General features: G+C 62.9%; 1 protein-coding gene across 1 annotated transcript; it reads left to right on the top strand.

Moving 5' to 3' along the window:
* The first annotated feature begins 6 nt into the window (after nt 1–6).
* On the top strand, nt 7–14,330 carry HCN2 (hyperpolarization activated cyclic nucleotide gated potassium and sodium channel 2). Its single transcript, XM_026082297.1, has 8 exons — nt 7–160; nt 5,780–6,203; nt 9,347–9,508; nt 10,779–10,997; nt 11,408–11,554; nt 11,891–12,131; nt 12,343–12,507; nt 12,876–14,330. The coding sequence occupies exons 1-8, from the start codon at nt 15–17 to the stop codon at nt 13,826–13,828; spliced, it is 2,457 nt and encodes an 818-aa protein (XP_025938082.1). The 5' UTR covers nt 7–14; the 3' UTR covers nt 13,829–14,330.

The raw sequence follows: 14,330 nt of genomic DNA, 5'->3' as shown, positions 1-14,330 counted from the left end.
GCCAGGCCAGCTTCATGCAGCGGCAGTTCGGGGCCATGCTGCAGCCCGGCGTCAACAAGTTCTCGCTGCGGATGTTCGGCTCGCAGAAGGCGGTGGAGCGGGAGCAGGAGCGCGTCAAGTCGGCGGGGGCCTGGATCATCCACCCCTACAGCGACTTCAGGTGCGGGGCCGGGCCCGGCGAGGGCACCTTGAGCGGGCGCCGGGGCCGCGGGGCGGGAGGGGGCGAGCAGGGGCCGCCCGCGCCCCGCTCTGCGGATGGATGGGCGGGATGGGGATGGGATGGGGAGGGGGCGCGGGCGCGGCTCCGGGATGCTCCTGCCCTCCCGGCGCTCCAGCGCCCTCCGCGCCGGGATCCCCTTCCCCGGCGGCGCCGTGGGGACCCCCGGGCCCGGCTCCCCCCCGAGGGGCTGGGGGCCGCCGTGCCCGAGGCTCCGAGAGGCTCCGGGGGCACCGCCAGCGCCTGGGGCTCCGGGACTGATGGGGGGACTGACCCCGGCTCCCCCGTCCCGGCCAGCTCGGAGCAGGGAGCGCCGCCTGCCTCTCCGGCTCCCGGCCTCGCGCTTTGCCCTTCGGCATCTCCCGCAGGGCAAGGCCCTGGGCCGGCAGGTCCCTCATGCGGGGCTCCTGCACCCTCCCAGGCCGGGTATCCGCAGCGGGTGTCCGGTGGGATGGCCCTGCTGGGCAGGCGCGAGGGAGGGCCGCGGCCGAGGGCATCGCCCGGCTCCGGCTTGGCCATCCCCGCCGGGTCCCGGCACGTGTCCCCACGCTCGAGCGGGGTGACAGCGGGGCCTCCTGGCACGCACCCTCCCAGTTTTCAGTGAGCCCCGGTGCCGCCGGAGAGCAGGGTCTGCCCCGTCGCGAGCGGGTGGCAGACGCGAGGCCTCGGGGCCGTGCCGGAGGCTCCTGTGCTCCTCCGTCCGCGGCCCGGCTCATCCCGCGCCTGGGTGACCTTGGGGAGTCGCCCCTTGCCGCCTGCCCCTCCGCCGCCCCGTCCCCTCCCGAGCGCTGGCGTGGATCCTCTACCGCCGCTCGAGACCCCGTGGGGACGGTGCCCCGACTCTGCGTGTAGATGCTGCATGTGGCGTGAAAGAGTTCCCTGCTCAGCCGGAAGGAGCTGCAAGGAGAATCAGTGCATGATCTCCGTCTACAAATGTGCAAGATAAACAAGATCAGCTCAGGGTAGGGCTAAAAGCCTAACGGTGAGGATTCCACTCTGCTTGTGCGTGTTTAGGATGTGCTTCTATGTATTTCACATTGGTCGTCTCCTCAAAAAAAAAAAAAAAAAAAATTGCCTGTATCCGGTAATGATAATGGAGCATGAACCTAGCGGTGTTTGCCCTGCAAAACCCATTTGCTCATCTTAAGATAAAATCACTACCCATCTGCATACGTGACATCATTTCATAATCATTCAGAGATCCTAGCTCCTCATGAACTCTGTGCTGTAATTCATGCAAAATTAAGGGGGGGAGACTTGCTCCAGGAACAAAAGTTGCTGTTTACATAAATATTGAATTATTAGGAAGTAGCATGGGTGGCTGTTTCAGATCACGAGTTGCAAATCTGATAAAAGAAACCTTGTAAGATGTGTGCTGAAGTAGACAATGTCAAGCAGAGCCACCTCATTGCTGGGTGCCATGTTCAGTTGTGTTGTCTGTCTTCTCCACTTCTGGTCTTTATTGATGGAAAAAAAGAAAAGGCTAGCATTGACTTTTGCATTATTTTTTTTGGTGTTGCTGCAACTGGGGTATCATTCTCGGAGCAGGGGACTGGGGCAGGCTGCCTGTGGTCTAGCCCTAGTTTTTCAGTGGCTTTGGGCATGCAGCTGGTCTGGATCCCATCTTTATTTCTATTTAAATATATGAAAGCAAGGTGGTGAGAGTGAAGAGGGGAAGGGGCTGGGAGGCAGGCAAGCAGGGTGCAGTCAGATGACACGAAGCGCTGCCTCGAAGGCAGCGGCACCCACGGGGTCAGAGCCGAGGAGGCGTCTGGTAGCTTCTCGCAGCGGGGCCAGATGCTTCCAAGGGAGGTGCGGGAGCCCCACGTAACAGGGTTGCAGGCAATCTACCTCCACGTTTGATCCCTTCCTCCTCTTTCATAGTTAGAGACTTGCGTAAGCCTGGAAGGAGGAATTCAGCCCCGGAAGGTTGCTGGATGCATTAGTAATGCGAGCTCCACACAGCGGATGATTCAGTTCGTCGTGGTGGTGCATGCCTCTCCTCAATCAGTGAGGGCTGGCTGATACGGAGATGCTTGGCCTTCCTCCCCGCTAGCCTGCAGCATCGTGGCCTCCCGCGTAACGCAGGCTTGGAGCTAAACCCGCCCCAGTTGCGTGATTTTATCGCTGGTGGATTTCTGTTGCGAATACGGCACCTTGCTTGAATCAGGGGGCGAAGGTGCATCCCGAACGTGTGCGTGTCCAGAGCTGCTTGGCGGGAGCCTCTCTTTTCCTGGTTTAAAATGGTTCCTTTGGCTTTGCTGCTGCCGGGATGGCTCCACTGATGTGTTTACGGCACTGTCGGGACCCCTTGAAGAGGGTCCTGGGCTCTGCAGCCTGCTGTCGCTCCTGGTGGGCACGCCAGAAATGCCACCTTGTTATGCGCTTGCTGATGATCCCGTTATTACTGTTATCTCTCATGGCAGTGACAGGGAACTGTTCTCCCACTCTGCAGAATTAATGTAGGGCAGTCAGACTTGATAGATGGCCAAAAGCCATAGCTTATTCATCAGGAAAATAAGGCTGTGACTATCCTTTTGGGGGTTGTTTTAAAGGTTTGGGTCTCTGTTATTTCCTGAGTGTTTTGCAAAGCTTTTATCCTCCCCCCTCCCGAAGGAGGCTTTTCCTGGGGAGAGCGATACCAGTGATTTATCACAACTGGTTATTCTGAAGCGCATGGTTGTGTATTGGCGGTTTTGGCACCATATTTCCCTGCTCTGTCTGTGCTAGGGCTAAACCTCTGCATTTGGCTTCTTAACCCACTTTTAAAAGTGACCTCTTTTTTTAGAATCTGAGTATTTATTTTGAGCTTGTAAAGCACCGATCCTGCGCAGCTCCTGTGGCTCCACCGCCTGCCGCCCCCGGTCTCAGTGCAGGAGCTCAGCCCTCGACGGCCAGCCCTGGGGCACCTGCTGCGGAGCAGCCGGGATCTCAAGCCCCAGAGCCCTCGTCCATCCAGGCCGGCTGGCAACTGGTGCAGTGGGCTATTACCTGGTAAATGGGATAACTGTAAAAGGGAATGACGTGTTGCACGGAGCGGCCAGAACAAGCCGAGATGGCTGTGTCGTCCCCTTGGGCCACCCAAGAGCTGAAGTGTGTCTGAGCTGAGCTGGGACGTCCCCGGAGGTCCCAGAGCTGGTGTCCTGCCTGGCCCCGCTCCGGCCCTGTCCTGGGCAGCCCCAGGCAACGCCAGGTCTCGGTGGGCTCAGAGGGTTTCTCCTTCTCTCCTCCCCTTCGAGGCGGTAGCAGCCATGGAGGGCGGGAAGGGGCTTGTGTGAACGGCAGTTGTGACCGCCTTGTGCCTCTCCCGCCTTGCGGTTTCCTTAGCGGTTTCGGAAGCGTTGGAGCAATCCCTGCAGAGCGATGTGCTCTTGGGGTTTTGGCTCCCGGGTCCAGGAGAGGAGAGGAGCGGAGCCTCTGCGATGCGCTCGCAGAGGTAGCGGGGATGCCTGGGCCTGTCCGCGTTCCTGGCAGCCGACCTGCCGCGGACCTGTGGGTCAGGACCTTTGTGCCAGGCTTTGGGCAGGGTGAAAAGTGAAGACAAACGGTGGTCTCCGCTCCCAGAACGTCGGCCTTCAGCGTCTCCTGTCATCAGCGCTGGCTCAATTAGGTCAGAAGCAAAGGAGGGGCTGCCAAGGAGCCTAATATAATTTGTTTTCGGATATTTTTAGTAGCCTAGACTGGATCTTTTCTTCTGTGCACGTGCTGCCCTCCAAGGAGGGAACCGTTGGCGTTGCACCCAGGTCTCCTAAGAGACTCGATCTTTTTTGCGTGTGTCCATGTGTGTTCGTGGGGGGGGTGATCAGCACCAGTTTATCTTTCTCAGCAGGCCAAATTCTGCCCTGGCTCTGCCAGATTGCAAAGGGATTTGAGCCAGCGGAGAGTTTTGCCCAGCTGGCATGGTTGTTTAAGCTTCGTTCTTCACAGCTTTGCGTGGCTGATGCCCCCACGGGACCTGCCCTGTGAATCAGGGTCAGTCTGCAGCGAGAGCAAGAGCTGCCGGGCGGCAGCTTGCAGGACACATCCCGGCCAGGTGCCGCCGGCGGGAGGGGAGCGGGTGCTTGTGTCTCGCCCGGGCCCTGCCGTGCCGTGCCCGGCTCCCGGCGGGGGCTCGCGGGGGCCGGCGGCAGCGCGGCCCCCTCCTCCCGGCCGGCGGCTGGCGGAGGCCTGCCCTGGGGGCGCCGCGCTGCCGCGGCCCGGGCTGTGAAATCATAATTGTGCAGCTGTGACATCACTTACGGTTGCCATGGAAATGTCTCACTCGGAGAAGGTGTCATTGGAGAAAGGTCAGAGCCTGGATGCAGGGCGCCTTCCGCTGGCTCGGCCCCCACTGCTCCTGCGGCGCTGGGGGCACGTGGGAACGTGCCCCGGGCAGTCGGGGCACCCCCTTTCCGTCCCATGTCCTGCCTGGAGCTTTCCGGGGGATCCCCCGCCCATGCACCGGGCTCGGCAGGCCCCAGGCGAGTCCTGCTGGGACGGGGCTGCCGGTCTCTGCTTTGACCTTGCAGGCACTCGGAAAGGTCGTTGGTGACCTGGAAGATGGGGATGAGGAGGGCTAAGGCAGGAAAGGGTGGAAAGGGCAGTGGAGACATGCGTGTGGTGGAGGCAGCGGCAGCGGGAGCCCGGCTTCCTGCCCCCTCCTCCGTCTGCCCAAGGTTGCAGCGATGCTGCTCCAGCTGCAGTCGTACGTGATTCGCTGCGCCCGGAGCTGCCGCTTCCGCCGCAGCCGCTTCCCGGGAGCTGCCGCACCCGAGCCCCTCGCCCGGCGCAGGGCACTGCCGGCCGGGCTGCCCACCCACCGCGCCAACCCGGGAGCTGGCACTGCAGCCTGGTCCAGAGGGAAGAGCCGGGCTGGGACGGCTCCGGCTCTCCGGGCTGGTCCCTTCCTTGGGAGGGATCCCCCCATGTGGGGCGCTCGGCGAGCTGCTCTCTAGGAGATGTGATCAAGGTGGCCAGGCTCCTGCATCCTCTTCCCGCCCTGCCTCCGTGCATGACCTTGGGCAGAGCCCAGCCGGAGGAGAGCGCGGCAGGGATCCCCGGGCAAGCGGTTTGGGAAGGGAAGGTGGATGCCCGGCCTGTGCCAGCCTGGTTGTACAGGGTCTCCCCAGAGCTGCTCTTGATGCTTGCACAGACAGACCTCCAGACCTCCAGTAAAACAAGCACAGCAGAAACAGCCCCCTGGAGCAGCGGCCCTGGGCCTCGTCCTGCACCCCCTCCCCACCTTGCCCAGCCCTGGTTGAGCCAGGTGGGACCGTGCTGGCCTGCAGGATCAGACCCACTGGGGTGGTTTGGCGGAGAGGAGCAGGGATGTGCTCTTTGGGGAAAGGAGAGGGGTGTCTGGGGATCAAGGTGATGAGGGAAACCCCATGCCCCGGCTCCATCTGGGGCATGCCAGCGCAATGGAGAGGCGCTGGCCCTGCGGCGCTCTGGTTCTGCTGCACTGGACGGGGCCGTGTGCGTGGGCATCGCTGTGCCGGGGGGAGGCTGGCAGACCGCAGGGGCTGCCCTTCGGCAGGGCGGCTGCGCGGCATCGGTGACCCACTCTGTCCTCTCGTTCTCCAGGTTTTACTGGGACTTCACGATGCTGCTCTTCATGGTGGGCAACCTGATCATCATTCCCGTGGGCATCACGTTCTTCAAGGAGGAGACCACGGCGCCCTGGATTGTGTTCAATGTGGTCTCCGACACCTTCTTCCTCATGGATCTGGTGCTGAACTTCCGGACAGGGATTGTCATTGAGGACAACACGGAGATCATCCTGGACCCTGAGAGGATCAAGAAGAAGTACCTCAAGACCTGGTTTGTGGTGGACTTCGTCTCCTCCATCCCTGTGGACTACGTCTTCCTCATTGTGGAGAAGGGCATAGACTCGGAGGTGTACAAAACGGCCCGCGCCCTCCGCATCGTCCGCTTCACCAAGATCCTCAGCCTCCTGCGGCTCCTCCGCCTCTCCCGGCTCATCCGCTACATCCACCAGTGGGAGGAGGTAAGGACAGTGGCTGGGGCGCGTCGGCTGGCTGGGCTGTGCGGTGGGGTCTCTTCTCCAATGACAGCGGGGCAGGCTCAAATACACCTCTGAATGCTTGGGAAGCTCGAGCAGAGTCTCCTGGGACCTCTGGCTTCATCTCTTCGACAGAGAGCTGGAGCCCAGCTCCCGTGTCTGGGAGATGCTGTGGAGCCGGGAATGGCCCCTGGCCGGACCCTGCTGGCTGTGGGGCACTGGGAGCTGCCAGAGGAGCCGGTTTGAATGGCATCTGCTGAGAGTTTAGTCCCTGCTGGCGAGGGGGTCTGGCTGTGGGGCTGTGCACCTCCCTGGGGGAGGAAGGACTCTGGGAATCCTCTCCTTCCCTCCGCTGTGCCCCCAACGTGATATCCGCAACGCGAGAGTGCTCTGCATCTGCTTCAGTGCAAAGTCAGTCCCGCCGGCTCCTCCGGGCCTGCCGAGTGCGGTGGCCACGTTGTGCCCCTGGCGCTGGGAGCCTGCACTGCCGTGCCGTGAGCGCATTGCCACCCCCGTGTGACAGCACGTCTCGCACTAGCAGACGTGCTGCCCCGTGCTGTCAGCGACTGGACCGCGTGCCCGTGCCCGGGTTCCTCCGCGGACAGGGCGGATGGCTTCCCGCCTGCCAAGGAAGGCGGAGAAGTCCTTGTCCCCGCTCTCCTCCAGTTCCCTTCCCGGCTCAGACCTTGGGGAGGGCTGTCGCCGCAGCCGGGCCCGTCTGGGCTGGGGGTGGCCGGGGCGTGCGCGTGGCCCAGGGAAGGAGGCAGGACCGGCGGGCTGCTGCGTGGGTTTGGCGCGCCCGGGGCTGCGTGGGCTGAGAGGGGCCGTGCCTTTGTGTCTGGATGTGGCGTGCTCAGCTCTGCCGTGCAGCTCTTGTGCGTAGGCTGGAGTCTCCTGACAGCTCTGATGGATTGGGTTTTGCAGGTGCTCGCTGCATCGTTTGGAGCAGTGTGTGTGTGTGTGGTGGGAAGGTGAGTGGCTTCTGTCCCTTCTCCGCGGCTGCCTCGCTGCATCCCGGGTCCAGCCAGTGTCTCTGTTCCGCCGTGCAGGCAGAGGCACCGGCTTGAGCAGGGCAAGGGCTCCGCTGCCCATGCCACGCTGCAGGCATCTGCAGTGCAGAGTCTGAGCACGGTGACATCAGCTCCAGAGGTCACGGCGAAGGAGCCGGACCCTCTCCTGCGCCTCCTTTGCCACCCGTCCCCAGCCTTCCACAGCTGCTTCGCTGCTCTGCGAGCCGGAGGGGCTGCGGGCTGGGTTTGTGTGTCCAGCAGCCCCGCGGCTGCGCCGGTGCGAGCAGAGAGCAGCCTGGATGCTGAGCTGAAGGTCGCCGCCAGCCACGGCTGAGGGAGGGGGGAAGGATCTTGCCATCCTCCTCGTGCTCTCAGCTTGCACCGCTGGCCGCTGCGGAGGCAGCGACCTGGCTCCGCGGCCCTGCCGGCCCGGAGGGGCTGCCCGTCGCCTGAGTGAGCCCTGGAGCTGCTGCCACCCTCAGCCCCAGCCTTGCCGGGTCACGATCAAAGTGGGGATGGTGCTTCGAGTGCCTAGGGCAGGAAGGCTCTGGGGGTTTGACACTGCGGATGGGAATCCCCCAACTCCCCCTGCAATCGAGATATGACATGGCTCTGTCCCTTGACCTTGGCCTTCATGCCTGGCTTCTGCTCCTGTTCGTAGCTAAGCTGAGAGGGCAAACGGCAACTCAAGTGTTTAGCAAGCCCCAAGCACCTCTTCTGCTTCCAGGCTTCCCCGTTCCATTTCTGTGGCCGTGGCCTTGCGGAGGGAGGGCAGGTTTGGTCTCACCCCGTGGGTGCGTGGTGCACAGACGCGTGGGGCGCAGCCCTGCGCCGCAGCGGCCAGGGACGGGGTCTGGGCAGAGCAATGCCGCGGGCCGGGGCTGGGGCTGGTTCTCCCTGTGCCGTGGCTTCTCCACAGCTCCACCTTCCCGGACACGCTGGGCTGGAGGAGATGAATGAGTCTGTCCCAGCGGGTACCTGGTGCCCTGCAGGGAGAGGATTTCCCATGGGAATAACCTGCCTCGCTCCGCGGGCAGGAGCGTGCCAGGCCTTGCAGCGCCGGTGCCGGCGGTCTGCGAGACCTGGGGCAGCAGCAGGGTGAGACGCCTGCAGCTGCCAGGCTCGTGCTGGAGTAAAGAGGGTGCTCAATGAGCAGATGCTCGTGGAAGCGTGGGCCTCCCACACACCCCTCCGCGACCGAGGGCTGGGGAAGCCGGTGTTTTATCGCCAGACAGGGCAGGGTAGTGAGGCGGCAGCCCGGGGCGAGTGCTCTGTGCGCAGCGCCCGTGGACCGGCTCTCCGCAGGAGCCCCAGGGCTGTGCCTGGGCCATCCCCTGCTCCGCTCCCCACTGCCATGCCCATGGACTGTCTGGCTCACCCTCCGCTGGTGCCAAGAGCGCTTGACTCTCCCTGAGCACCCCCAGGCTTTGGCTCGTCCTGACCAAGGATCTCGGCCATTAGTGCTTTCCGGTGCGATGCTCCGAGCCTCCCTGGCAGGCTATAAATAGGCAGGCGGAGTGCAGCTGCTTTGGGGAGAAAAGGGGCCAGGCCAGTCATTAACGGCTATTTTGGCCAAGGCCGTGCAGGTCAACCCTTGCACTTGGAGAGGGCTGAAAGCGGGGGCTGCTCCCGTGTCCCGCTGGGCACTGCTCGCGGTGTGCTGGCTCCGCCGTGCGCTGGAGCCCCGGGCCAGCCAGCTCGGGCTCGTGCCGGGCTGTGCCGCCAGCACCGGGCGCCCCGTGGGGGCCTCCTGCCCCTGCTACTGCGGCTCTGCCTGTCCACGAGGGGCCCCGGGGCTGCGGATAGCGGTTCAGATGTGGACTGGGACAAGCAGTTGCTGGAAGCAGCAGGGCTCCTCTGTGGGTGACAGCTGGGATTATTGTGCTCGGTTTCCCCAGGGAAACTCTGGGGGGCCCCCGGCCATTCTGGGTGCCGGGTGGGTGGAAGGGTGGACCCTTGCTGTGGGTGCCGGGGTCCTGCCTCTGACCAGGTACAGCCCCGGTCCTGCTCCGAGCGCCCCGGCGCAGCCACGGAGCCAGGCAGGGGAGGGCTGGGCAGGCCAGGCCACACAGGGTCCCCACGCTGATGCGCTCCCTGCCCCGACCCCTCTGCTTGCAGATTTTCCACATGACCTACGACCTGGCCAGCGCGGTGATGAGGATCATCAACCTCATCGGCATGATGCTGCTGCTGTGCCACTGGGATGGCTGCCTCCAGTTCCTGGTGCCCATGCTGCAGGACTTCCCCCAGAACTGCTGGGTCTCCATCAACGGGATGGTGGTGAGTGCTGGGCCGCCGGGCTCGCTCCCGGGAGCGCCGCTGGCAGCGTGGCCGAGCCCCTCTCCCTGGCCGGGTGCCTCCCTCTCGGAGGGGCTCCCCTGGTTTGGAGGATCCCATCGCTCCCAGCCGGCTCGGCCCTTGCTTTCCTGCGGCGGGGATGGGCAGGCTGGGTTGGCTGCTGGATTGCTCCTGCCTGAGTTATGGGCTAAGAAAGCTGGGAAGCCGATAAACAAGATCATCTCAGGGACAGTCTCCCTGGCAGAGCGTGAGGTCTCACAGGACTTGGGGGGGGCAGATCGATCGCAGGCAGGAGGAAGATGCTGACAGGGCTCTCTGCCCCATCCCTTGCCTCTTCCTTCCTTCTCATTAGCAACAAAGCTGCTATTAATAAATAATGGGACATGTTTTTAATTGCACCCTCTCAGCCCTACAGCCTGGTACAAATGGCTCTTCTCCCTCCTCTTTTTCCTCTAGCTTTCTCCCTCCATCCAGCTCTTTCCCATTTGGCCTGTGTTCCCCTCTCTGCTCTGTGTTCCTCTGTCTGGTTGTTTCCCTTTCTGTCCTCCTCTTCTTGCACTTCTCTTTCTCCTGCTGCTTCATTCCTAGAGGGAAGCTGAGGCTCCATGTGAGGCTGGACCTGGGAGAGTCAGGCCAGTAATCCTGGCTCCATCATCCCTTCCTTCCCTGCTGCTGGTCCCCACTTGCCCCATCTGCTCCAGCCAGCTGCCCCCCTTCTCTGCCCCAACCTCCAGCTGTGTATCTCAGCTCCCACGCACAATTACTGCAATAACTCAGTGATTTCCAGGTCATCAGAGCTTGTTCCCTTCACAGCGTTTCACAGGGGATTTCTGCATTTTGGTAAATCAGTAAAAAAAGACAGAATATGTCAAGCGAAGCCAGGCAGGAAAGTGAAGTGGTGAGAAGGGCTGGTCTGACTGATGCTGTGAATGGAGCGCAGGGATGCGGTATTGCCATGGGCCCCGCAGGACCAACCCGAGTTGCAGCCAGTGCCTGGTGTTTGTATTTGTTTGTCCGTGGTGAGACTGATGGAAGAAACAGACGCATCACATCATTGCCCCGTGCTGTTGGGAGATGCTAGCAGAGAAACTGGCTCATCAGCCAGGCCTGAGGAGTTAAGCACTGAATCTGGGCTGTGCTTTATACCCGAATGTGCACGTGCATGCAAACACTCATGCGCAAGCAGCTGTGCATCCACCACCGAGGCAGCTTCCCTGCGAGCTGATTGCTGCTGTTGTCTCTGTCGCTGCAGAATGACTCATGGAGCGAGCTGTACTCCTTTGCCCTCTTCAAGTCGATGAGCCATATGCTCTGCATCGGCTATGGGAAGCAGGCGCCCGAGAGCATGACGGATATCTGGCTCACGATGCTGAGCATGATCGTGGGGGCCACCTGCTACGCCATGTTCATCGGCCACGCGACGGCCCTCATCCAGTCGCTGGACTCCTCCCGGCGCCAGTACCAGGAGAAGGTAGGACTGGGCCGGGGCCAGGGCCCCGTGCTCCTGCCCTGGTGCCTGCCTGCATGCTTGGCCATCGCAGCCTGCCCTGGCTGCCCTGGAGGGAGGCAGCAGCACTCGGGTATTAGCCAGGCAGGGCCATGGCTCTTACCGGATAACTGCTATCCTGGGGACAGAGCAGAGGTTTGATCTCCAGCACAGGCCTTGCTCTGCTGGCCCCGCACGAGGGCCCTGCACAGGGAGCCGTCATCGGGGAGGGACCAAGGGCCAACGCTGCCTGTGGAGCTGGGACTGCGTCGCCAGTGCTGGGGACCTGTGCCGAGACGCTGCAGGCTGCAGCATGGGACTCCCAGCCCCGCGGTCTCCAGTCCCGGCTCGGGGTGCCCGGACGGGCTGTGCTGACACCCCATCTCTCCCCGCAGTACAAGCAAGTGGAGCAGTACATGTCCTTCCACAAGCTACCCGCCGACTTCCGGCAGAAGATCCACGACTACTACGAGCACCGCTACCAGGGCAAGATGTTCGATGAAGACAGCATCCTGGGGGAGCTCAACGAGCCCCTGCGCGAGGTAAGGACCCTCTCCAGCCGCTGCGGAGCTGGTGGCGGGACATGGCTGCCGGGGCGACCCAGAGCCCATGGTGAGGAAAGGAGCCCTCTGCTCTATGCCTTGGGGTGAGGCTGTGGGTCCCACGCCAGCTCCTGCAGCATGTGTGTTTTGGGTGGGGGGGGGTTGAGGACCTCTTGCTCTGGCTTTGTGCTTCCATGCACCTGTGTGTGACTGTGTCCACGCACAGTTGTGTCTGTGAATGCGTACCCATGTGTGTTGGAGTGTTTGTGTGTGTGTGCCTGCCCTGGGGGCCTGCGTCCCTCCCCTCGGTGGCTCCCTCACCCCCTTTCCCTGCAGGAAATCGTGAACTTCAACTGCCGCAAGCTGGTGGCCTCGATGCCACTGTTCGCCAATGCAGACCCCAACTTTGTCACGGCGATGCTCACCAAGCTGAAGTTCGAGGTGTTCCAGCCGGGCGACTACATCATCCGTGAGGGCACCATTGGCAAGAAGATGTACTTCATCCAGCACGGGGTGGTCAGCATCCTCACCAAGGGCAACAAGGAGATGAAACTCTCTGATGGCTCCTACTTTGGAGGTGAGTGCTGTGGGGGGACCTGCCAGCTGCTTTTCCCCTTGGTCCTGAGCTTCCCTGGGTCTACAAGAGCCCCTGGGAATCTTGTGCTGTCTCGGGGTGCCCAGGACTCTGTGGTTCTTGCCCCTTAGTCTTAGTCTCCCCCCCTGGTTTCTCATCCTTGGTAGCAGTGTTTTGATTATGGCACTGTTTTATCCCCTCCCTCCTGCCCCAGAAATCTGCCTGCTGACCCGCGGCCGGCGCACGGCCAGCGTCCGGGCAGACACCTACTGCCGCCTCTACTCGCTCTCGGTGGACAACTTCAACGAGGTGCTGGAGGAGTACCCCATGATGAGACGGGCCTTCGAGACCGTGGCCATTGACCGCCTCGACCGCATCGGTAGGGCAGCAAGTGACTGCAGGGCCTGCAGCTGGCATGGGGGGGACAGTGCTGTCCCTGGCAGCCGAGGACACCAGGGTTCCTCCCCTGCAGGCGCAGCCTGCCTGCTCTGCTGCTCGTTTCCTCTGTGCTGCCCATCATTGGGCCCTGCTGCTGGATAAATACCCAGAGCAGAGCAAGGGGGGGAAGTTCTGGGGGTGCGTGGCAGAGGAACCGTGGCTAACGGAGGTGGCTGCAGGGACAGGGGTGGCAGATACGTGGGGTGCTGAAGGGCCCAAATGGCCCTGACCAGAGCAGGGTTAGGGGAACCCAGTGTAGCCCCAGTGCTGGTTCTCACAGTTATTTCTGGCCTGACCCTCTCCCTGCAGGGAAGAAGAACTCAATCCTGCTCCACAAAGTGCAGCATGACCTCAACTCGGGAGTCTTCAACAACCAGGAGAACGAGATCATCCAGGAGATCGTCAAGTATGACCGGGAGATGGTGCAGCAGGCAGAGCTGCAGCAGCACACGGCCATGTACAGCCCCGTCCAGCCCCAGGTCACCTCTGCCATCGCCACCCTCCAGCAAGCCGTCGCCATGAGCTTCTGCCCGCAGATGGCCAGCCCGCTGGTGGGCTCCATGGCCCTAGGCTCGCCCCGCATGATGCGCCGCTTGCAGTACGCCCAGGCCGTGCCCAGTCCCTTCGCCATCTCCCCGGTCTTGCTGCAGCAGAGCCCCCCGCAGCAGGCGCAGCCCCCTGTGCCGCATGCGAACCCGTCGCCCTCGCAGGACCAGGCGCCACCCTCAGCCTTGCCCGCCTCCACCAGCACCTTCGCCTCGGCTGCACCCAGCCCGCCGTCCCAAAGCCCCCTGGCCAGCCGGACGTTCGTCTACGGAGGCGCCAAGGGCCAGCTCGGCTCCCAGCTCTCCCTGAGCCAGCAGCAAGCGCCAGGCTCGCCCCAGCGGCTGGCCGTCCACAAAAGCACGCAGGCCCTGCACACCAGCAGCCTCAGCCAGGATTCGCGGCCCCTGTCAGCTTCGCAGCCCTCTCTGCCCCACGGGCTGTCGGCGAGCAGTACCCAGAGCCCCCCGTCCTCGGCACGCGAGTCCTCCACCTCCATCGGGGGAGGCCAAGCTGCAGCCTCGCCGGGCTCCGGCTCCCAGACGGGGCTGCGGGGCCAGGTGCCCTCACGGGTGGCTCTGTCCCACCAGGCGTCCACGGCCTCTGTGTACTCAGGGCCGCCCACCCTGCAGCAGGACTCGGCAGCGGCCCGCAAGGATTCGGTAGGCAGCACGCCCGACACGGACCCAGCGAAATCGAGGCTGTCTTCCAACTTGTGACCTTTGCTTCGTGCCAGCCAAGGGGGACCAGGTGGAGGGATGAGAGCGCTGGAGGTGGGGGTTCATGGAGGTGGCGGCAAGTCACAGCTCATCTCCTGCTCCCTTCCCCACCCCTTTCCAGCTGGGGAAGAGCAGCACAAGGGCCCCATCTGCCCCACCAGCTGCCTTTCCCCTGCTGTGGCTCCAGCCCGTGCTTCTTCCCATCTTCGCCAGACACTGCAGATCAAGGGCAGCTGCAGGGGAGCCCGCAGGGTGGGGACAGAGCTTCTCTATCCCCCACCGTGGGGCTGATGGCGAGAGACTGGGCTGAGCCTCCCGGCTGCCTTGCTGCCAACCAAAGTCTGACCCCTGTCTCCTGCTTCCCATGGCAAAGCCCCATTGCCCCCCGCCCTGACTACACCACAGAAGCCACAGCTGCATCACCCCGTGAGCAACTCTGTATATGATATATATGACCTGAATATGTACTTATATGTGTGCATCTGCAGGACACCCCCCCCCC

The sequence above is a fragment of the Apteryx rowi genome, unplaced genomic scaffold (assembly GCF_003343035.1).
Source record: "Apteryx rowi isolate R43461 unplaced genomic scaffold, aptRow1 scaffold_570, whole genome shotgun sequence".
Lineage (NCBI taxonomy): Eukaryota > Metazoa > Chordata > Aves > Apterygiformes > Apterygidae > Apteryx > Apteryx rowi.
This window is presented reverse-complemented; position numbering and strand designations above follow the sequence as displayed.